This window comes from Oncorhynchus nerka, linkage group LG11, assembly GCF_034236695.1.
Source record: "Oncorhynchus nerka isolate Pitt River linkage group LG11, Oner_Uvic_2.0, whole genome shotgun sequence".
In the NCBI taxonomy this organism is placed as follows: domain Eukaryota; kingdom Metazoa; phylum Chordata; class Actinopteri; order Salmoniformes; family Salmonidae; genus Oncorhynchus; species Oncorhynchus nerka.
The window spans coordinates 27,999,291-28,023,688 of record NC_088406.1 but is presented as its reverse complement, the minus strand read 5'-3'; the positions used below and the strand labels follow the sequence as shown (position 1 = coordinate 28,023,688).

The 24,398-nt window shown below is 44.8% G+C and overlaps 1 protein-coding gene across 2 annotated transcripts in view; it reads right to left on the bottom strand.

The window, feature by feature from the left end:
• LOC115136644 (kinase suppressor of Ras 1-like) overlaps positions 1 to 24,398 on the bottom strand; it is a 75,797-nt gene that overhangs the window by 34,476 nt on the left and 16,923 nt on the right. Inside the window, exon 2 of one of the 2 annotated variants that reach the window (XM_065024360.1) lies at positions 13,525 to 13,665. In XM_065024360.1, coding sequence (XP_064880432.1) covers positions 13,525 to 13,665 — 141 coding nt within the window. Of the gene's footprint in view, positions 1 to 369; positions 2,171 to 13,524; positions 13,666 to 24,398 lie in introns of those variants that run through there. The other variant, XM_065024361.1, reaches the window with a different exon arrangement.

The window sequence follows — 24,398 nt, the reverse complement described above, 5'->3', positions numbered from 1 at the left end:
TATGAGTCATATAGCGAATGGAGAGGAGCCCTGGCTAAATGAATGGCCATTGTTGCCAGGACACTTTCATAGGGAGAGAAAGACAATTAACAATCGCGTTTTAGGAGCTGTGGTAGTATGGTCCACACAGATGCTAAAGTAGAGAACGGCTTGTATTCTAACCTATTCAATTAAAACAGGTCGCCAGACTTACAGGAACAGTCAAAACATTGTTGTTCTGCAAGAATGCACATTTGCATTCATGGACTCAACACATTTTTGGTGACAAAACAATGTTGTCAATCCTTTGCATAACAACATACATCCACATGCTTTCTTGCTGTGAGCGGAGAATAATGTTATTTTCAATTAGACACGACATTAGCCTACCTCAGTGTCCCGGACACAGCACCACATGTGCTGCTCTTCACTGGTCCTACTATCTCTGTCTGCCTTTCCCTATAAATCCACCTGTTGAATCCAGGACCTGCAAGTTCAGCCACGTAAGTTCCTTTCTCATAGTCTGTATCGGCGATCCTACACTGTCCAGTGTTACGTGTCTGTGTGTGTGAGAGCACTCATGTCCATGCGTGTGTGAGTGCTTACGTCCATGTGTGTGAGTGTGCGTGTGTGTGGTATGTGGGGAGGCAGGACCGTGTGTATAAATAGCGTGGCGGGGGGGTGGGGTGGGGTGTACTGTAGCTGGCATGAGGCAATGAAAACACTACAACCTATCTAGTAAATCTATATCTCTTTCCTTCTATCTCTTTCCTTCTGTCTTTACTTCTATCTCTTTCCTTCTATGTCTTTACTTCTGTCTTTACTTTTATCTCTTACTTCTATATCTTTCCTTCTATCTCTTTCCTTCTATCTCTTTCCTTTTATCTCTTTCCTTCTGTCTTTACTGCTATCTCTTTCCTTTTATCTCTTTCCTTCTGTCTTTACTTCTATGTCTTTCCTTCTATGTCTTCACTTCTGTGTTTACTTTTATCTCTTTACTTCTATATCTTTCCTTTTATCTCTTTCCTTCTATCTCTTTCCTTTTATCTCTTTCCTTCTGTCTTTACTGCTATCTCTTTCCTTTTATCTCTTTCCTTCTGTCTTTCCTTCTATCTCTTTCCTTCTGTCTTTACTTCTATCTCTTTACTTCTGTCTTTCCTTTTACTTCTTTACTTCTGTCTTTCCTTTTATTTCTTTACTTCTATGTCTTTCCTTTTATTTATTTCCTTTAATCTCTTTTCTTCTATATCTCTACTTCTAGGTCTTTACTTCTGTCTTTCCTTTTATCTCATTACTTCTATGTCTTTACTTCTGTCATTACTTCTGTCTTTACTTCTGTCTTTACTTCTATATCTTTCCTTCTATGCCTTTCCTTTTATTTCTCTATTTCTTTCCTTTACTTCTGTCTTTACTTTTATTTATTTCCTTTAATCTATTTTCTTCTATATCTCTACTTCTAGGTCTTTACTTCTATGTCTTTCCTTTTATCTCATTACTTCTGTCTTTACTTCTGTCATTACTTCTGTCTTTACTTCTTTGTCTTTACTTCTATCTTTCCTTTTATCTATTTGCTTCTATATCTTTCCTTCTATCTCTATCTCGGAACCCACTCTTTCTTTCAGTGTCACTAGTTCAGTCTCTTACTAAACTGTGTTCATTTTCAGCAAACTTATCATGTGTAAATATTTGTATGAACATAACAAGATTAATGGGATTGAGATCCGAGTTCTTCGCTGGCCATGGCAGAACACTGACATTCCTGTCTTGCAGGAAATCACGCACAGAACTAGCAGTACGGCTGGTGGCATTGTCATGCTGGTGGGTCATGTCAGGAAGAGCCTGCAGGAAGGGTACCACATGAGGGAGGAGGATGTCTTCCCTGTAACGCACAGCATTGAGATTGCCTGCAATGACAACAAGCTCAGTCCGATGATGCTGTGACACAGACCATGAAGGACTCTATACCTCCAAATCGATCCTGCTCTAGAGTACAGGCCTCGGTGTAACGCTCATTCCTTCGAAGATAAATGCGAATCCGACCTTCACCCTTGGTGAGACAAGCCGCGACTCGTCAGTGAAGAGCACTTTTTGCCAGTCCTGTCTGGTCCAGCGATGGTGGGTTTGTGCCCATAGGCGACATTGTTGCCGGTGATGTCTGATGAGGACCTGCCTTACAATAGGCCTACAAGCCCTCAGTCCAGCCTCTCTCAGCCTATTGTGGACAGTCTGAGCACTGATGGAGGGATTGTGCGTTCCTGGTGTAACTCGGGCAGTTGTTGTTGCCATCCTGTACCTGTCCCGCAGGTGTGATGTTCGGATGTACCGACCCTGTGCAGGTGTTGTTACACGTGGTCTGCCACTGCGAGGATGATCAGCTGTCCGTCCTGTCTCCCTGTAGCGCTGTCTTAGGCATCTCACAGTATGGACATTGCAATTTATTGCCCTGGCCACATCTGAAGTCCTCATGGCTCCTTGCAGCATGCCTAAGGTACGTTCACGCAGATGAGCAGGGACCCTGGGCATCTTTCTTTTGGTATTTTTTAGTGTCAGTAGAAAGGCCTCATTTTCATAACTATGACCTTAATTGCCTACTGTCTGTAAGCTGTTATTTATGGTTCATTGAATAAGCAGGTGAAAAACAGTGTTTAAACCCTTTACAATGAAGATCTGTGAAGTTATAGGAGTTTTACGAATTAGCTTTGAAAGACAGGGTCCTGAAAAAGGGACATTTATTTTTTTGCTGAGTTTATCTCTAGCCTTAATCTTAGGCTCTCTAGGCCACTGCAGAATCTCTCATCTTCCAGTCATAATTTGTAGACTTACATAATTAGTCTCTCTTGCTCTCCCTCCCTAATTTTCTCAAAATCTCTCATTCACACATACCACTCCTCCTTCTCCCCCTCTTGGCTGATCTTACACATTTAAATGGCCTCCCACTGGGCCCAGACATAATTTCAACATCTAGTGTTCATTTACATTTGGTTGAGTTGTCAACTAACGTGAATTCAACGTGAAACTTCAAGTCACTTCCTGTTGAATGCAGAACAAAGAAGAGCTTGGTTTTGTTTGTTTGGAAAGTTTGTTGTTTGAAAGTGTATTGGAAAGTTCTTGGTAGCTAGCTTCTTAGTTTGGATCCCGCGACGCAGTTTGCATCAGTTGCTAGGAGTGCTTGTTTCTTTCCAGTGATCCTGCTGACCAAGGACAGGTCTGAGAAGCTATTTGGCGTCGCAGCTAGCCTAGCTACTAGCTAGCTGCATATCAAGCTAGCAGGGTTTTCTTGAAAGTAGCCCACGACACGGTTAGCCATTGTGGCTGGGACCGTGGATTGTCCCGGGTTTGTGATTGTCTAGATCCCTGCTGTTTGTTGTTTTCAATCTTCCCCGTGACCTGCCTGTCTGGAACTGCGAGGATTAACAAAATAGATGGATTCATGAGGAGGAAAAGTATGTGGATATATTGAAGCAACATCTCAAGAGCAAATGGCTCTTCCAAATGGACAATGACCCCAAGCATACTTCCAAAGTTGTGGCAAAATGGCTTAAGGACAACAAAGTCAAGGTATTGGAGTGGCCATCACAAAGCCCTGACCTCAATCCTATAGAAAATGTGTGTGCAGAACTGAAAATGTGTGTGCAAGCAAGGAGACCTACAAACCTGACTCAGTTACACCAGCTCTGTCAGGAGGAATGGGCCAAAATTCACCCAACTTATTGTGGGAAGCTTGTGGAAGGCTACCCGAAACGTTTGACCCAAGTTAAACAATTTAACGGCAATGCTACCAAATACTAATTGAGTGTATGTAAACTTCTGACCCACTGGGAATGTGATGAAAGAAATAAAAGCTCAAATAAATAATTCTCTCTACTATTATTGTGACATTTCACATTCTTAAAATAAAAGTGGTGATCCTAACTGACAGGGAATTTTTACTAGGGTTAAATGTTAGGAATTGTGAAACACTGAGTTTAAATGTATTTGGCTAAGGTGTATGTAAACTTCCGACTTCAAATGTAATTCATTTGATGATACAGCAGTAGCAATACAAGGATATAACATCTATAGAAGAGACATAAATGCTTATGGGGGAGGTGTTGCTGTATATATTGAGAGCCATATAATGCTTAGAGAAGATCTTATGTCAAGTGTTATTGAAGTGTTGTGGTTGCAGGTTCTTTCGGCACATCTAAAGCCTTTTCTTTTGGGGTGTTGCTATAGGCCACCAAGTGCTAACAGTCAGTATCTAATAACATGTGAAATGCTTGATGGTGTATGTGACGTAAACAAAGAGGTCTGCTTTCTTGGGGAATATTGACTGGTTTTCATCAAGCTGTCCGCTCAAGAGGAAGCTTCTTACTGTAACCAGTGCCTGTAATCTGGTTCAGGTTATTAATCAACCAACCAGGGTGTTTACAAGCACTACAGGAACAAGATCATCCACATATATCGATCACATTTTTACTAATGCTGTGGAACTTTGTTCTAAAGCTGTATCCTTACCCATTGGATGCAGTGATCACAATATAGTGGCAATATCCTCAATATACGCATCAGCAACCACAGCTAATGAAGTCACTGAAACCCTTAACAAAGAGTTGCAGTCTGTTTTGGAATGGGTGGCCAGTAATAAACTGGTCCTGAACATCTTTAAAACTAAGAGCAATGTATTTGGTACAAATCATTCCTTAAATTCTAGACCTCAGCTGAATCTGGTAATGAGTGGTGTGGCTGTTGGACAAGTAGAGGAGACTAAATTACTTGCCATTACTTTAGATTGTAAACTATCATGGTCAAACCATATAGATTCAATGGTTGTAAAGATGGAGAGAGGTCTGTCCATAATAAAGAGATGCTCTGATTTTTTGACACCACACTCCAAAAAGCAAGTTCTGCAGGCTCTAGTTTTGTCTAATCTCTATTGTTGTCCAGTCGTGTGGTCCAGTGCTGCAAGGAAAGACCTAGTTAAGCTGCAGCTGGACCAGAACAGAGCGCCACATTTAGCTCTTCATTGTAATCAGAGGGCTGATATAAATACTATTGATGCCAGTCTCTCTTGTCTAAGAGTTGAGGAAAGACTGACATCATCACTTCTTATTTTTATAAGAAACATTCATGTGTTGAAAATCCCAAATTGTTTACACAGTCAGCTTACACACAGCTCTGACACAGACACGTATCCCACCAGACATGCCACCAGGGGTCTTTTCACAGTCCCCAAATCCAGAACAAATTCAAGAAAGTGTACAGTATTATATAGAGCCCTAATTGCATGGAACTTCCTTCTTCCTTCTATTTCCACTCCTCTCCTCTTTTGACCTCACCCTCTCACCTTCCCCCCCTACTCACAAGGCAGGAAATACGCTCGACCTCATCTTTACCTGCATCCTTTGACTCTCTATGTCCCCTATCCTCCAGGCCGGCTCGGTCCTCCCTCCCGCTCCGTGGCTCGACGACTCATTGCGAGCTCACAGAACAGGGCTCCGGGCAGCCGAGCGGAAATGGAGGAAAACCGCCTCCCTGCGGACCTGACATCCTTTCACTCCCTCCTCTCTACATTTTCCTCTTCTCTCTCTGCTGCTAAAGCCACTTTCTACCACTCTAAATTCCAAGCATCTGCCTCTAACCCTAGGAAGCTCTTTGCAACCTTTCTCCTCCTCCTGAATCCTCCTCCCCCCCCCTCCTCCCTCTCTGCAGATGACTTCGTCAACCATTTTGAAAAGAAGGTCGACGACATCCGATCCTCGTTTGCTAAGTCAAACGACACCGCTGGTTCTGCTCACACTGCCCTACCCTGTGCTCTGACCTCTTTCTCCCTCTCTCTCCAGATGAAATCTCGCGTCTTGTGACGGCCGGCCGCCCAACAACCTGCCCGCTTGACCCTATCCTCCTCTCTTCTCCAGACCATTTCCGGAGACCTCCTCCCTTACCTCACCTCGCTCATCAACTCATCCCTGACCGCTGGCTACGCCCCTTCCGTCTTCAAGAGAGCGAGAGTTGCACCCCTTCTGAAAAACCTACACTCGATCCCTCCGATGTCAACAACTACAGACCAGTATCCCTTCTTTCTTTTCTCTCCAAAACTCTTGAACGTGCCGTCCTTGGCCAGCTCTCCCGCTATCTCTCTCAGAATGACCTTCTTGATCCAAATCAGTCAGGTTTCAAGACTAGTCATTCAACTGAGACTGCTCTTCTCTGTATCACGGAGGCGCTCCGCACTGCTAAAGCTAACTCTCTCCTCTGCTCTCATCCTTCTAGACCTATCGGCTGCCTTCGATACTGTGAACCATCAGATCCTCCTCTCCCCTCTCCGAGTTGGGCATCTCCGGCGCGGCCCACGCTGGATTGCGTCCTACCTGACAGGTCGCTCCTACCAGGTGGCGTGGCGAGAATCCGTCTCCACACCACGTGCTCTCACCACTGGTGTCCCCCAGGGCTCTGTTCTAGGCCCTCTCCTATTCTCGCTATACACCAAGTCACTTGGCTCTGTCATAACCTCACATGGTCTCTCCTATCATTGCTATGCAGACGACACACAATTAATCTTCTCCTTTCCCCTTCTGATGACCAGGTGGCGAATCGCATCTCTGCATGTCTGGCAGACATATCAGTGTGGATGACGGATCACCACCTCAAGCTGAACCTCGGCAAGACGGAGCTGCTCTTCCTCCCGGGAAGGACTGCCCGCTCCATGATCTCGCCATCACGGTTGACAACTCCATTGTGTCCTCCTCCCAGAGCGCTAAGAACCTTGGCGTGATCCTGACAACACCCTGTCGTTCTCAACTAACATCAAGGCGGTGGCCCGTTCCTGTAGGTTCATGCTCTACAACATCCGCAGAGTACGACCCTGCCTCACACAGGAAGCGGCGCAGGTCCTAATCCAGGCACTTGTCATCTCCCGTCTGGATTACTGCAACTCGCTGTTGGCTGGGCTCCCTGCCTGTGCCATTAAACCCCTACAACTCATCCAGAACGCCGCAGCCCGTCTGGTGTTCAACCTTCCCAAGTTCTCTCACGTCACCCCGCTCCTCCGCTCCCTCCACTGGCTTCCAGTTGAAGCTCGCATCCGCTACAAGACCATGGTGCTTGCCTACGGAGCTGTGAGGGGAACGGCACCTCAGTACCTCCAGGCTCTGATCAGGCCCTACACCCAAACAAGGGCACTGCGTTCATCCACCTCTGGCCTGCTCGCCTCCCTACCACTGAGGAAGTACAGTTCCCGCTCAGCCCAGTCAAAACTGTTCGCTGCTCTGGCCCCCAATGGTGGAACAAACTCCCTCACGACGCCAGGACAGCGGAGTCAATCACCACCTTCCGGAGACACCTGAAACCCCACCTCTTTAAGGAATACCTAGGATAGGATAAAGTAATCCCTCTCCCCCTTCTATTGATGTTCTGTATTAAGTAATTCTGTATTGTGTTTCGTGTTTTGTGTGGACCCCAGGAAGAGTAGCTACTGCTTTTGCAACAGCTAATGGGGATCCTAATAAAATACCAATTACCAAATCAACAAAAAATGGCATCATGTCATTGAATTTATGTTAAAGGTTTGATGGAAAAAATATGAAATTCCCAACATCATCACATTCAATGTTTTTGTTGAAATTACGTGGAAACAATGTTGATTCAATGTGTTTTTGCCCACTGGGCTGTGTTTGCAAAGAGGGCTTGGTAGATAGGAGCATCTTAGACTGGTCCGTGATAGACATAGATTAGTGGGCCAGGACACATACTGTATATAACAAAATAGTATCCTCCTATTCTGTTTTTGACAGTTGCCAACTCCTGAATAGCATCATCTGCACAAACCTGCTGGGGGTGCAGTACACATACATATATATTCTGCCATTTTGGTACAAAGTAAAAACACATAACACCTAAACATAGGCCGGGGTATAGTGAGGGGGGTATGGCTGGAGGCCAAGGACACGAGCTGGGACATGGAATGGAGAAGATCACGTCAAGAGTTGACTACAGACCAATAGGGTTTGGGGGTGGGTAGGTCTCAGAACCCAAAGCGTACAACAACAGTCCTAAATGCAGGTCTGTGAGAGAATACATTTACGGTAAAAAGTGATCACTCATTTTCCATTGGCAGAGCAAACTGTCTCTATAAAAACACCAGATTAAATGTTTTTATGTATGTACCAGTCCTGACAAAATAGTGACAGAATCTCTCCCCGTGAAGCTGCTACTGCCAACTGGAAGGGTGGAGACAGAGCGGAACTACAAAAGCCTGCTTTCAGCTTCCAGCAAAGGCTTTCACTGCTATGAAATATGCCCTATCATAAGCATGTTTACAGTCCAAAAGAAACAAAGACCCAAATTCAATCTGACACAGATAAAGGGAGACGGTACTGTTGGTTCACTTAGGATGTTTATATTGCATTGGATGAGTTAACCAAGTTCTGCATTGGAGGAGTTAACCAAGTTCTGTATCGGAAGAGTTAACCAAGTTCTGCATTGAAGGAGTTAACCAAGTTCAGTATCGGAGAAGTTAACCAAGTTCTGTATCGGAAGAGTTAACCATGTTCTGCATTGGAGGAGTTAACCAAGTTCAGTATCGGAGAAGTTAACCAAGTTCTGTATCGGAAGAGTTAACCAAGTTCTGCATTGAAGGAGTTAACCAAGTTCAGTATCGGAGAAGTTAACCAAGTTCTGTATCGGAAGAGTTAACCATGTTCTGCATTGGAGGAGTTAAACAAGTTCTGTATCGGAAGAGTTAACCAAGTTCAGTATCGGAGGAGTTAACCATGTTCTTTAACCATGTTCAAAGTTAAATGGCTCACAAGCAGCTCCAATTGTGGACATTTTCAGTGGATATTGACGGGAAACATCATCTGTCCTGAAATTATAATAAGCAATGCGCAGGAACGTCTTCTCTTGAATAGCCAACTGTTATGCCATGTCACCATCAGCTAAGGGACCTGGTACATGGAATCGGAGGAGTCCAAGATGATCGCCTTCTCTAAGTCAGATGCAAACTAACCAAACTAACCTGGGTACTTTAACCTTTCAGGGGGGACTGTACAGGGATACCATTACATAGACTCTTGCTTTTCCTTGATTCACACACACACACACACACACACACACACACACACACACACACACACACACACACACACACACACACACTTATTTATTTTATTTTTATTTCACCTCTATTTAACCAGGTAGGCCAACTTGTTCTCAAGTTCTCATTTACAACTGTGACCTGGCCAAGACAAAGCAAAGCAGTGCGACAAAAACAACAACACAGAGTTACACATAAACAAACATACAGTCAATAACACAATAGAAAAATCTATGTACAGTGTGTGCAAATGTAGAAGAGTAGGGAGGTAAGGCAATAAATAGGGCATAGAGGTGAAATAATTACAATTTAGCATAAACACTGGAGTGATAGATGTGCAGATGGTGATGTGCAAGTAGAGATACTGAGGAGCAAAAGAGCAAGAAGATAAATAACAATATGGGGATGAGGTAGTTGGGTGTTCTATTTACAGATTGGCTGTATACAGGTGCAGTGATCGGTAACCTGCTTTGACAGCTGACGCTTAAAGTTAGAGAGGGAGAAATAAGTTTCCAGCTTCAGTGATTTTTGCAATTCGCTCCAGTCATTGGCAGCAGAGAACTGGAAGGAAAGGCGGTCAAAGGAAGTGTTGGCTTTGGGGATGACCAGTGAAATATACCTGCTGGAGCGCGTGCTACGGGAGGGTGTTGCTATGGTGACCAATGAGCTGATATAAGGCAAGGATTTACCTAGCAAAGACTTATAGATGACCTGGAGCCAGTGAGTTTGGCGACAAATATGTAGCGAGGGCCAGTCAACGAGAGCATACAGATCGCAGTGGTGGGTAGTATATGGGGCTTTGGTGACAAAACAGATGGCACTGTGATAGACTACATCCAGTTTGCTGAGTAGAGTGTTGGAGGCTATTTTGTAAATGACATTGCCGAAGTCAAGGATAGGTAAGATATTCAGTTTTACGAGGGTATGTTTGGCAGCACGAGTGAAGGAGGTTTTATTGCGAAATGGGAAGCCGATTCTAGATTTAATTTGGATTGGAGATGCTTAATGTGAGTCTGGAAGGAGAGTTTACAGTCTAACCAAACACCTAAGAATTTGTAGTTGTCCACATATTCAAAGTCAGAACTGTCCAGAGTAGTGATGCTGGTCGGGCGGGTGGGAGGGTGCGGGCAGCTATCGGTTGAAGAGCATGCATTTAGTTTTACTAGCATTTAAAAGCAGTTGGGGGCCACGGAAGGAGTGTTGTATGGCATTAAAGCTAGTTTGGAGGTTTGTTAACACAGTGTCCAAAGAAGGGCCAGATGTATACAGAATGGTGTCGTCTGCGTAGAGGTGGATCAGAGAATCTCCAGCAACAAGAGCGTCATCATTGATATATTCAGAGAAAAGAGTCGGCCCGAGAATTGAACCATGTGGCACCCCCATAGAGACTGCCAGACGTCCGGACAACAGCCCCTCCGATTTGACACACTGAACTCTATCTGAGAAGTAGTTGGTAAACCAGGCGAGGCAGTCATTTGAGAAGCCAAGGCTATTGAGTCTGCCAATAAGAATGCGCTGATTGACAGAGTCGAAAGCCTTGGCCAGGTCAATGAAGATTGCTGCACAGTACTGTCTTTTATCGATGGCGGTTATGATATTGTTTAGGACCTTGAGCATGGCTGAGGTGCACCCATGACCAGCTCGGAAACCAGATTGCATAGTGGAGAAGGATTCTAAATGGTCGGTGATCTGTTTGTTAACTTGGCATTCAAAGATTTTAGAAAGGCAGGACAGGATGGATATTGGTCTATAACAGTTTGGGTCTAGAGTGTCTCCCCCTTTGAAGAGGAGGATGACCGCGGCAGCTTTCCAATCATTGGGGATCTCAGACGATATAAAAGAGAAGTTGAATAGGCTAGTAATAGGGTTTGCAACAATTTCAGCAGATCATTTTAGAAAGAGAGGGTCCAGATTGTCTAGCCCAGCAGATTTGTAGTGTCCGGATTTGGGTGAAGGAGAAACGGGGGGAGGCTTGGGCAAGTTGCTGCAGGAGGTGCAGAGCTGTTGGCCAGGGTAGGGGTAGCCAGGTGGAAAGCATGGCCAGCCATAGAAAAATGCTTATTGAAATGATCAATTGTTGTAAATTTATCAGTGGTGACAGTGTTTCCTATCCTCAGTGCAATATTCAGCTGGGAGGAGGTGATCTTATTCTCCATGGACTTTACAGTGTCCCACAGCGTTTTGAAATTAGTGCTACAGGATGCAAATTTCTGTTTGAAAAAGCTAGCCTTAGCTTTCTTAACTGACTGTGTATAATGGTTCCTGACTTCCCTTCATCGACCTGGCCAAGGCTTTCGACTCTGTCAATCAGCGCATATCGCAGGGGCTCTTCGATGCTAATGCAGAACGCCACGGGATATTTTGTGCTGGTCAAGGGCAGTCAAGTCTGGGGTGAACCAAGGGCTATATTTGTTCTTAGTTTAACATTTTTTGAAAGGGGCATGCTTATTTAAGATGTTGAGGAAAGCACTTTTAAAGAGCAACTGACGGAATGAGGTCAATATCTTTCCAGGATACCCGGGCCAGGTCGATTAGAAAGGCCTGCTCGCTGAAGTGTTTTAGTGAGCATTTGACATTGATGAGGGGTGGTCGTTTGACCGCAGACCCATTACGGACACAGGCAATGAGCAGAGGTTTATTTAGAGGGCAAGTTGGTCAGGATGATATCTAAGAGGGTGCCTGTGGATACAGATTTAGGATTGTACCTGGTAGGTTCCTTGATCATTTGTGTGAGATTGGGGCATCTAGCTTAGATTGTAGGACGGTCGGGGTGTTAAGCATATCCCAGTTTAGGTCACTTAACAGTACGAACTCTGAAGATAGATGGGGGCAATCAATTCACATATGGTGTCCAGGGCACAGTTGGGGGCTGAGGGGGTCTATAACAAGCGGCAACATTGAGAGATTTGTTTCTGGAAAGGTGGATTTTTAAAAGTAGAAGCTCGAATTGTTTGGGCACAGACCTGGATAGTATGACAGAACTCTGCAGGCTATCTCTGCAGTAGATTGCAACTCTGCCCCTTTTGGCAGTTCTATCTCGTCAGAAAATGTTGTAGTTAGGGAAATGTCAGGATTTTTGGTGGCCTTCCTAAGCCAGAATTCAGGCACGGCTAGGACATCAGGGTTGGCGGAGTGTGCTAAAGCAGTGAATTAAACAAACTTAGGGAGGAGGCTTCTGATGTTAACATGCATGAGACCAAGGCTTTTACAGTTACAGAAGTCAACAAATGAGAGCGCCTGGGGAATGGGAGCGGTGCTCGGGGCTGCAGGGCCTGGGTTAACCTCTACATCACCAGAGAAACAGAGGAGGAGTAGGATAAGGGTACGGCTAAAGCCTATAAGAACTGGTCGTCTAGTGCGTTCAGAACAGAGAGTAAAAGGAGCAGATTTCTGTGCGTGGAAGAATAGATTCAAGGCATAATGTACAGACAAGGGCATGGTATGATGTGAGTACAGTGGAGGTAAACCTAGGCATTTTGTGAGAGAGGTTTGTGAGAGAGGTTATGTCTCTAGAGGCACCTAGAGGCACCAGTTCAGCCAGGTGAGTTCACTGCATGTGTGTGTGTGTGTGTGTGTGTGGGGGGTGGGGTGGGGGGGACAAAAGGGGAATGGGAGCGTAGACCAAGGTAAACCCAATTGAAGCCTACAAGAGGGAGTTGACCTCCACAGCCTAAGGCATATTGGGCAGGGCTGGGGGCTCTACAGTGAAATAATATAATAATAACTATCCAAAACAGCAATAGACAAGGCATATTGACATTAGTGAGAGGCATGTGTAGCCGAGTGATCATAGGGTCCAATGAGTAACAATAGGTGAGTCAGGGAGCCGATTAGCAGATGGCTAGCAGATGGGCCTTCAGCAACGTCACAACGTTAGAGTCTGTTGAAACCACCTCGGACGATTACGCCAGCAGACCAGTCTTGATGGATCGGCGGGGCTCCATGTCGGCAGTTTAGGGTCCAGGCCAATTAGCAAAAGAGGTATTGTAGCCCAATAATTAGCTGGTGGACCTCTTCGGCTAAACGGGAGATGGGTCTAGCTCGAGGCTAGCTCAAGGCTAACTGATGCTTGCTTTGGGACATAGACCTTAGCCAGGAGTAGCCACTCGGATTGCAGCTAGCTAGCTGCGATGATCCGGTGTAAAGTTTCAGAGCTTGCGGTAGGAATCCGGTAATGTGGTAGAGAAAAAGCTGTCCGATATGCTCAGGGTTGATATCGCGCTGTGCAGACTGGCAGGTATTGACCGAGCTGAGGCTGGCTGGTGTCCGAATTAACAGTGAAGACCGCTTGTAGTGGCTAACTGACTACTAGCTAGTAGCTAGTTAGCTGGCTAGCTCCTGATGGGGGTTCCGGTTCTAAAGTATAACAATAGCAGATCTGTACAACGTTGGGTGAGGCGGGTTGCAGGAGAGTATATTCATTGGAACAACCAAGATGCACAACCAACATACACAGTGTGACTAAATAGTACCTGTATGAGTTCAGGTCTGAGGTTGATGGTGCAGAGCCAGTCTCCCAGTCGAGGGTAGCTGGCCAGAGCCTGGGTCCTCTGTCTCTCAGGCACTCTCTGCTTACACTGCAGCTGCTTACAGATGTACTTAGTCAGCTTCACCTGGAGTTGGCGACAACACAAACACAAGAGTGATAAGACGCCGCTTGGTCTGATCTCCAAAAATGTTGATGGGGAAAATGTAATTAAGAATGTTCACAAAATAACTGAAACAGAGACGATGCTAAGCAAAAGCATAATCCTGAAAGTAATTATAACAAAGTAGAACAAAATGAGTGGAAACTAAAACTTGCAGCACAGTGTGTGGGAGTTTCATTTAATTTTAACAAAGGAGACTGACAACAAACTGACAACTGCAGGTGTGAAACCCACTGATGTTTGAGAACAAACTGCACAGTATTTCTTTCTTGTTATTTTCAGCATGAGGTCTGGTGTTCTATGCAAAACGCAGGTGAGAAGTGAGACTAAGCTCAGAGGCTGAGGAAATCCCCCTGTCAACTGAAAGAGAGACAGAGAAAGAGAGAGAGAGAGAGAGAGAGAGAGATCCACTGAGTGTAGATGAGAACACCTGCTCTTTACATGACATAGACTGACCAGGGGAAAGCCATGATCCCTTATTGATGTCACTTGTTAAATCCACTTCAATCAGTTAATATGAAGGAGAGGAGACAGGTTAAAGAAGGATTTTTAAGCCTTGATACAATTGAGACATGGATTGTGTATGTGTGCCATTCAGAGGGTGAATGGGCAAGACAAAAGATTTAAGTGCCTTTGAATGGGGTATGGTAGTAGGTGCCATGCACGACGGTTTGTGTCAAGAACTGCAACGTTGCTGGGATTTCACGCTCAACCGTTTCCTGTGTGTATCAAGAATGGTCCACCACCCAAAAGATACAACTTGACACAAATGTGGGAAGCATTGGAGTCAACATTGGCCAGCATCTCTGTGGAACGTTTTTTCTCCACCTTGTCGAGTCTATGCCCCAACGAATTGAGGCTGTTCTGAGGGCAAAAGGGGTGGGGGGTGTAACTCAATATTAGGAAGGTGTTCCTAATGTTTTGTACACTCAGGCCTAAAAAAGGACAACTTTGTCTCAGAAGTACCTCAGTGTTAAAAACTCTCAAGAACATAAATGTAGAATGTTGATGAAGGAGAGGAAACGAGGAGAAAAAGCGGGGGAGGGGACAGGTAGAGGGGGAGGGGACAGTTTCAGTTAATCTATGACTTAATGTGTTTTTAACAGTTCTCCCCTCAGAGCAGCTAACAGCAAATAGTCCTCATTACATACAAACTCAAAGGAACACAGAGCAATTTTTGTCATGGGGGCGTTGGCCTGTGCCACTGCCATGACAACTGAGCGCCATGGAAACCCTGCAGCCACCGACGGCAGAACCCGTTTATGTCAAAATGAGATTATGGTTGATGCTGGGCTGGGGTTACAGAGACGACTAGAGAGATCAGTTAGAGCAGGGATGGGCAACACTGATGGTGGTGTGGGCCACAAAAAAAATCTTAATTTATCATAAGGGGCTGCAGTGGGGGGGGGGATAGACCAGAGGGCCGCCAGTTGCCCATCCCTGAGTATAGCAGAGTCAAGATGTCACCTTACCTTTCGATTCCAGACCCAGATAGCAAGCTTTACCTGGCAACCACTGGCAACCACTTTCGTCAAACTAATCTTCCGGCGCCGACAGAGATTACCTCCTCACTTCGCGTTCCTAGGAAACTATACACTATTTTGTTTTTTTTGTGTTATTTCTTACATTGCTACCCCAGGAAATCTTAGGTTTTATTACATACAGTTGGGTGGAACTATTGGATATAAGAGCAACGTCATCTCACCAACATTACGACCAGGAATACGACTTTCCCGAAGCGGATCCTCGGTTTGGTCCACCACCCAGGACAATGGATCGGATCCCAGCCGGCGACCCAAAACAACGGGGCCACAGAAGGGGCAGACGGAGCGGTCTTCTGGTCAGGCTCCATTGACGGGCACATCGCTCACCTCTCCCTAGCATACTACGCGCTAATGTCCAGTCTCTTGACAACAAGGTAGATGAAATCCGAGCAAGGGCTGCCTTCCAGAGAGACATCAGAGATTGTAAGGTTCTTTGTTTCACGGAAACATGGCTCACTCGGGATATGTCATCAGAGTCGGTACAGCCACCTGGTTTCTTCACGCATCGCGCCGACAGAAACAAACATCTCTCTGGTAAGAAGAAGGGCGGGGGTGTTATGCCTTGTGATTAACGAGACGTGGTGTGATCATAACAACATACAGGAAGGCAAGTCCTTTTGTTCACCTGACCTAGAATTCCTTACAATCAAATGCCGACAGCACTATCTACCAAGAGAATTCTCTTCGATCATAATCACAGTTGTGTATATCCCCCCCCAAGCAGACACATCGACGGCCCTGAAAGAACTTCATTTGACTCTATGTAAACTGGAAACCACATATCCTGAGGATGCATTTATTGTAGCTGGGGATTTTAACAAGGCTAATCTGAAAACAAACCCTGGATCATTGTTATTCTAACTTCCGCGACGCATATAAAGACCTCCCCTGCCCTCCTTTTGGAAAATCTGACCACGACTCCAAATTGCTGCTCCCAGCCTATAGACAGAAACTAAAGCAGGAAGCGCCCGTGCTCAGGTCTGTTCCACGCTTCAAGATTGCTTCGATCAGGTGGACTGGGATATGTTCTGCATAGCGTCGGACAATAACATTAATGAATACGCTGATTCGGTGAGCGAGTTTATTAGCAAGTGCATCGGTGATGTTGTACCCACAGCGTCTATTAAAACATTCCCCAACCAGAAACCGTGGATTGATGGCAGCATTGGCGCAAAACTGAAAGCGCAAACCACTGCTTTTAATCAGGGCAATGTGACCGGAAACATGACCGAATACAAACAGTGTAGCTATTCCCTCCGCATGGCAATCAAACAAGCTAAGCGTCAGTAAAGAGACAAAGTAGAGTCGCAATTCAATGGCTCAGACACGAGAGGTATGTGGCAGGGTCTACAGTCAATCACGGACTACAAAGGGAAAACGAGCCCCGTCGCGGACCAGGATGTCTTGCTCCCAGACAAACTTAACAACTTCTTTGCTCGCTTTGAGGACAATACAGTGCCACTGACACGGCCTGCTACCAAAACCTGCGGACTCTCCTTCACTGCAGCCAACGTGAGTAAAACATTTAAACGTGTTAACCCTCACAAGATTGCCGGCCCAGACGGCATCCCCAGCCGCGTCCTCAGAGCATGCGCAGACCAGCTGGCTGGAGTGATTACGGACATATTCAATCAATCCTTATCCCAGTCTGCTGTTCCCACATGCTTCAAGAGGGCCACCATTGTTCCTGTTCCCAAGAAAGCTAAGGTAACTGAGCTAAATGACTATCGCCCCGTACCACTCACTTCCGTCATCATGAAGTGCTTTGAGAGACTAGTCAAGGACCATATCACCTCCACCCTACCAGACACCCTAGACCCACTCCAATTTACTTACTGCCCCAATAGGTCCACAGACGACGCAATCGCAATCACACTGCACACTGCCCTAACCCATCTGGACAAGAGGAATTACTATGTGAGAATGCTGTTCATCGACTACAGCTCAGCATTTAACACCATAGTACCCTCCAAACTCATCATTAAGCTCGAGACTCTGGTTCTCAACCCGGCCCTGTGCAACTGGGTCCTGGACTTCCTGACGGGCCGCCCTCGGGTGGTGATGGTAGGTAACAACATCTCCACCCCGCTGATCCTCAACACTGGGGCCCTCTCCTGTACTCCCTGTTCACCCATGACTGCGTGGCCATGCACGCCTCCAACTCAATCATCAAGTTTGCAGACAACACTACAGTGGTAGGCTTGATTACCAACAACGAGGAGACGGCCTACAGGGAGGAGGTGAGGGCCCTCGGAGTGTGGTGTCAGGAAAATAACCTCACACTCAATGTCAACAAAACAAAGAAGATGATAGTGGACTTCAGGAAACAGCAGAGGGAGCATCCCCCTATCCACATCGACGGGACAGTAGTGGAGAAGGTGGAAAGTTTTAAGTTCCTCGGCTACACATCACGGACAAACTGAATGGGTCCACCCACACAGACAGGGTGGTGAAGAAGGCGCAGCAGCGCCTCTTCAACCTCAGGAGGCTGAAGAAATTCGGCTTGTCACCAAAAACACTCCAACTTTTACAGATGCACAATCGAGAGCATCCTGTCGGGCTCTATCACCGCCTGGTACGGCAACTGCTCCGCCCACAACCGTAAGGCTCTCCAGAGGGTAGTGAGGTCTGCACAACGCATCACCGGGGACAAACTACCTGCCCTCCAGGACACCTACACCACCCGATGTCACAGGAAGCCCAAAAGATCATCAATGACAACAACCACCCGAGCCACTGCCTGTTCACCCCGCTATCATCCAGAAGGTGAGGTCATTACGGGTGCATCTCGAATAAACATAACAATTTTTTGTTGTTGTCCAGAGTGCATCAATGTTTATGGAAAAAAAGGTTTTTCTGCATTTCAATGTTGCAAGTTGCTGAAAACTGTCCACAATGTTCATTTCATCTCAAAGCATCAAAGTGGGGACCGAAAGACTGAGAAACAGCTTCTAGGCCATCAGACTGTTAAACAGCCATCACTAACATTGAGTGGCTGCTGCCAACATACTGACTCATCTCTAGCCACTTTAATAATGAAAAAATTGATGTAATAAATGTATCACTAGCCACTTTATATAATGTTTACATACCCTACATTACTCACCTCATATGTATATACTGTACTCTATACCATCGACTGCATCTTGCCTATGCCGTTTGGCCATCACTCATTCATATATTTTTATGTACGTATTTTTTTCATTCCTTTACACTTGTGTGTATAAGGTAGTTGTTGTGAAATTGTTAGGTTAGATTACTTGTTAGATATTACTGCATGGTCGGAACTAGAAGCACAAGCATTTCGCTACACTCGCATTAACATCTGCTAGCCATGTGTATGTGACAAATAAAATAAAATTTGATTTGACATTACAGCCTTATTATAAAATGTATTATTAAATTGTATTTTTTTTTTCTCATCAATCTACACACAATAACAGGTTTTTAGAAAGGTTTGTCAATGTATAAAATAAAATAAACAGAAATTTACATAAGTGTTTAATCAGTATTTTGGCAGGGATTACATCTTAGAGTCTTCTTGGGTATGTCGCTACAAGCTTGGCACACCTGTATTTGGGGAGTTTCTCCCAATGTTCTCTGCACACCCTCTCAAGCTCTGTCAGGTTGGATGGGGAGAGTCGCTGCAGAGGTATTTTCAGGTCTCTCCAGAGATGTTCGATCAGGTTCAAGTCCGGGCTCTGACTGGGCCACTCAAGGACATTCAAAGACTTGTCCCGAAGTCACTCCTGTGTTGTCTAGGCTGTGTGCTTAGGGTCATTGTCCTGTTAGAAGGTGAACCTTTGCCCCAGTCTGAGGTCCTGAGTGCTCTGGAGCAGGTTTTCATCAAGGATCTCTCTGTACTTTGCTCCGTTCATCTTTTCCTCGATCCTGACTAGTCTCTCAGTCCCTGCCACTGAAAAACATCCCCACTGCATGATGCTGCCACCACCATGCTTCACCGTAGGGATGGTGCCAGGTTTCTTCCAGATGTGAAGTTTGGCATTCAGGCCAAAGACTTCAATCTTGGTTTCATCAGACCAGAGAATCTTGTTTCTTGTAATTATTTTCGCCTATTTATTGCCTACCTCCCTACTCTCTACATTTGCACACACTGTACATAGATTTTTCTATTGTGTTATTGACTGTATGTTTGTTTATCCCATGTGTAACTTTGCCTTGTTGTTTTTGTTGCACTGCTTTGCTTTATCTTGGCCAGGTCGCAGTTGTAAATGAGAACTTGTTCTCAACTGGCCTACCTGGTTAAATAAAGGTGAAATAAAAATTAATTAATTAATTGTTTCCCATGGTCTGAGAGTCTTTAGGTGCCTTTTGGCAAACTCCAAGTGGCTGTCATTTGTCTTTTACTGAGGAGTGGCTTCCGTCTGGCTACTCTACCATAAAGGCCTAATTGGTGGACTGTCGCAGAGATGGTTGTCCTTCTGGAAGATTCTCCTCTCCACAGAGGATCTTTAGATCTCTGTCAGAGTAACCATCGGGTTCTTGGTCGCCTCGCTGAAAAAGGCCCTTCTCCCCCGATTGCTCAGTTTGGCAGGGCGGACAACTCTAGGAAGAAGAATGATTGAGGCCACTGGGTTCTTTGGGGACCTTCAACACTGCAGACATTCTTTGGTACCCTTCCCCAGATCTGTGCCTCAACACAATCCTGTCTCTGAGCTCTACGGACAATCCTTCGACAATCCTTCGACCTCATGGCTTGGTTTTTGCTCCGACGTGCACTGTCAACTGGGACCTTATATAGACAGGTGTGTGCCTTTCCAAATCATGTCCAATCAATTGCATTTTCCACAGGGGCACTCCCATCTCAAGGATGATCAATGGAAACAGGATGCACCTTAGCTCAATTTCGAGTCTCATAGCAAAGGGTCTGAATACTTATGTAAATAAGGTATTTCTGTTTTTTTTTATTATACATTTGCAAAAAAATCTAAAAACCTGATTTAGCTTTGTCATTATGTGGTATTGTGAGTATATTGGTGAGAAAGAATATACACTTAATCAATTTTAGAATAAGGCTGTAAAGTAAGGGGTCTGAATACTTTCCGAAAGTATCGCTCTGTCCAGTCACAATAATTACTTCTAGTCTTACCCCTCTGTCCAGCCACAAACATTACTTCTAGTCTTACCCCTCTGTCCAGCCACAAACATTACTTCTAGTCTTACCCCTCTGTCCAACCACAAACATTACTTCTAGTCTTACCCCTCTGTCCAGCCACAAACATTACTTCTGTCCAGTCTTACCCCTCTGTCCAGCCACAAACATTACTTCTAGTCTTACCCCTCTGTCCAGCCACAAACATTACTTCTAGTCTTACCCCTCTGTCCAGCCACAAACATTACTTCTAGTCTTACCCCTCTGTCCAGCCACAAACATTACTTCTAGTCTTACCCCTCTGTCCAGCCACAAACATTACTTCTAGTCTTACCCCTCTGTCCAGCCACAAACATTACTTCTAGTCTTACCCCTCTGTCCAGCCACAAACATTACTTCTAGTCTTACCCCTGTCCAGCCACAAACTGTCCAGTCCACACAAACATTACTTCTAGTCTTACCCCTCTGTCCAGCCACAAACATTACTTCTAGTCTTACCCCTCTGTCCAGCCACAAACATTACTTCTAGTCTTACCCCTCTGTCCAGCCACAAACATTACTTCTAGTCTTACCCCTCTGTCCAGCCACAAACATGACTTCTAGCACCTTTTGGAGCTGAATTTAATATGGCAGTGTTTTAAGTATTTTGTTTTTTCAAAGTTGGATTTTAACTGACCTCTTACCCAAAAAGCTGCAACTGTAAATATGTGTGTAATATGTGTAAGCTCCCATCTTCAAACACTGCTGGTCCTGGTAGGTTTTAGGGAGCCTGGTCTAGTCAAATCAAATCAAATTGTATTTGTCACATGCACCCTTAACCAGCAATGCAGACTTTTTTTTAAGTAAGAAAATATTTGCTAAAAAATATAAATAATTATAAAATAAAGTAACACAATAAAATACAAATAATTAGGCTATATAAAGGGGGTACTGGTACCGAGTAAATGTGTGTGGAGGGGTACGGATAAGTCGAGGTAATTCAGATCATATGTACATGTAGGTAGGGGTAAAGTGACTATGCATAGATAATAAACAGCGAGTAGCAGCAGCTTAAAAAGGGAGTCTGGATGGCCATTTGATTAACTGTTTAGCAGTCTAACGTCTTGGGGGCAGAAGATGTTAAGGAGCCTTTTGAACCTAGACTTGGCACTCAGGTACCGCTTGCCGTGTGCTCAGTGGAATAACATTAAAGTTTTATCAGCACTAGACCAGTCTGAGGGAGACTGTCTCTGAATGCCCTCCTGTCTCTCTCCCTATCAGAGAATGGCCGTAGTTGATTTGATGCACTTGACTGAGCGACTAGAGTAAACCAGGCGGTGTTGGTTTGCAACAGACAACGCCTGGCCTCGTTCCACTGTGGTGCCTGCCGTTATTCACTGTCTATCTTTCTCTCCATCTCCCAGCTCTGTTACATGGCATTGACACTCAGCAAGGGGTGGGGCAGGCTGAGTGGGTCCATGGGGCAGACAGGCAGCACGTATCTGTGCCCACATGTTTTACCACAGTGTATGTAACCAAATTGTGTGTATTGTGTGTGACAATGACCCAAGGGAAGGGCCTTTTCACTGATAGAATACAGGAGGTGGCCTTGGCTGCCAGTGCTCAACCTTTCAATGTTAGTCTCTATGTACCAGACAAAGCCTGCGTGGGGGTGGGATGATAGTGGTTTAAGGTATAATTCTCAGCCACTATCACAGTTCATATCTTGAAGCTGTGCTTGTATTGCGGTTATGAAAAGACCACAGTACCCACATTTTTTCCATCTGTGGAAAAAACATTTGTGCGCGTCTTAGTGAAGGCAAAGAAAAATTATAGATGTGACAAAGAGTGCGAGCAAAAAGGTCAAGAAGGAAGGAGAAAGCGAACCAGACGGAGGGAAAGAAAGATGAAAGATCGTTTGCAAAACCACATGGGAGTTTCCTGACACCACACGACCTATCATTTTATATTTCTGTTTCTTCCACTGACTTCATCGTAGCTGCTGCTTAGGAAAATCGTCAAAATGATCAAACTAGCACTTCTATGATCTTACCAATGAAGTGGGAGAGAGACTCAAAAGTAAAAATCTCTGAAAAATGATCATCAATAGAGATAATATGGGCCATGTCCATCCCTGGTTTGCCAGATCTGATTACAGAGTAGAAGCTGACCACCGGAACATTAGTTAGTGTATGGAAATCAGATGATGGCTATTAGTTAGGTGTGGCCAGTCTGTAGATTTAACTTTAGACTGAAGGAGTCACAGGGCTCTGTAATAAGGTCACAGTAGCACTAGGGCTGTGCCACACCAAACTGGAAGACTTCCGACTAGCTTGGAAAGACAGTACCGTGCAGTACCGAAGAGCCCTCACTGCTGCTCGATCATCCTATTTTCCAACTTAATTTTGATACTGTCGCAAAGCTAACTAAAAAGCAGCATTCCCCAAGTGAGGATGGCTTTCACTTCATGAAATTCATGAACTTCTTTGAGGAAAAGATCATGATCATTAGAAAGCAAATTACGGACTCCTCTTTAAATCTGCTTATTCCTTCAAAGCTCAGTTGTCCTGAGTCTGCACAACTCTGCCAGGACCTAGGATCAAGAGAGACACAAGTGTTTTAGCACTATATCCCTTGACACAATGATGAAAATAATCATGGCCTTCAAGCTGCATACTGAACCCTATTCCAACTAAACTACTGAAAGAGCTGCTTCCTGTGATTGGCCCTCCTATGTTGAACATAACAAACAGCTCTCTATCCACCGGATGTGTACCAAACTCACTAAAAGTGGCAGTAATAAAGCCTCTCTTGAAAAAGCCAAACCTTGACCCAGAAAATATAAAAAACTTTCGGCCTATATCGAATCTTCCATTCCTCTCAAAAAAATTGAAAAAACTGTTGCACAGCAACTCACTGCCTTCCTGAAGACAAACAATGTATACGAAATGCTTCAGTCTGGTTTTAGACCCCATCATAGCACTGAGACTGCACTTGTGTAGGTGGTAAATTACCTTTTAATGGCATCAGACCGAGGCTCTGCATCTGTCCTCGTGCTCCTAGATCTTAGTGCTGCTTTTGATACCATCGATCACCACATTATTTTGGAGAGATTGGATACCCAAATTGGTCTACACGGACAAGTTCTGGCCTGGTTCAGATCTTATCTGTTGGAAAGATATCAGTCTGTCTCTGTGAATGGTTTGTCCTCTGACAAATCAACTGTAAATTTCGGTGTTCCTCAAGGTTCCGTTTTAGGACCACTATTGTTTTCACTATATATTTTACCCCTTGGGGATGTCATTCGAAAACATAATGTTAACTTTCACTGCTATGTGGATGACACACAGCTGTACATTTCAATGAAATGGCTGGCTGAAGGACTGGACCAAAGTGCAGCGTGGTAAGCGTACATTTTCTCTTCATTCAAAAAATGACGCCGACAAAATGAAGAACAAAAACCAAACCGTGATGCTTTGGGCTATGTTCCCTAAACAAAGACAAAGTTAACTTCCAACTAAACCGGTGGGGGAAAGGGTACCTATGTATGGTTCTCAATCAGAGACAACGATAGACAGCTGCCTCTGATTGAGAACCACACCCGGCCAAACACATATAAATAGAAAATCATAGAACATAGAACATAGACTGCCCACCCAAATCACACCCTGACCAAACCAAAATAGAGACATAAACACTCTCTACGGTCAGGGCGTGAGAGAAACATGGTGAAGCCCCAAAATTGCCCTCGCTAGAAGCCTGTGTTTCAGACATATGGAAGTATTTTATAGTAAGAAGAAAACCATTGAATATAGCTGAATAAAATAGAAAGGATATTTTCTCCAAACGATTTCCGAGTGAGTGCGCACATGCGGCTAGTCTGTGTTGAGCGGTTAACAAAGAAACAGGCCCTCCTACACTGAACAAAAATATCAAAGCAACATCCAACAATTTCAAAGATTTTACTGAGTTACAGTTCATATAAGGTAATCAGTCAAATTATTAAATAAATTATTTAGGCTCTAATCTATGGATTTCACAGATATGCATCTGTTGGTCAC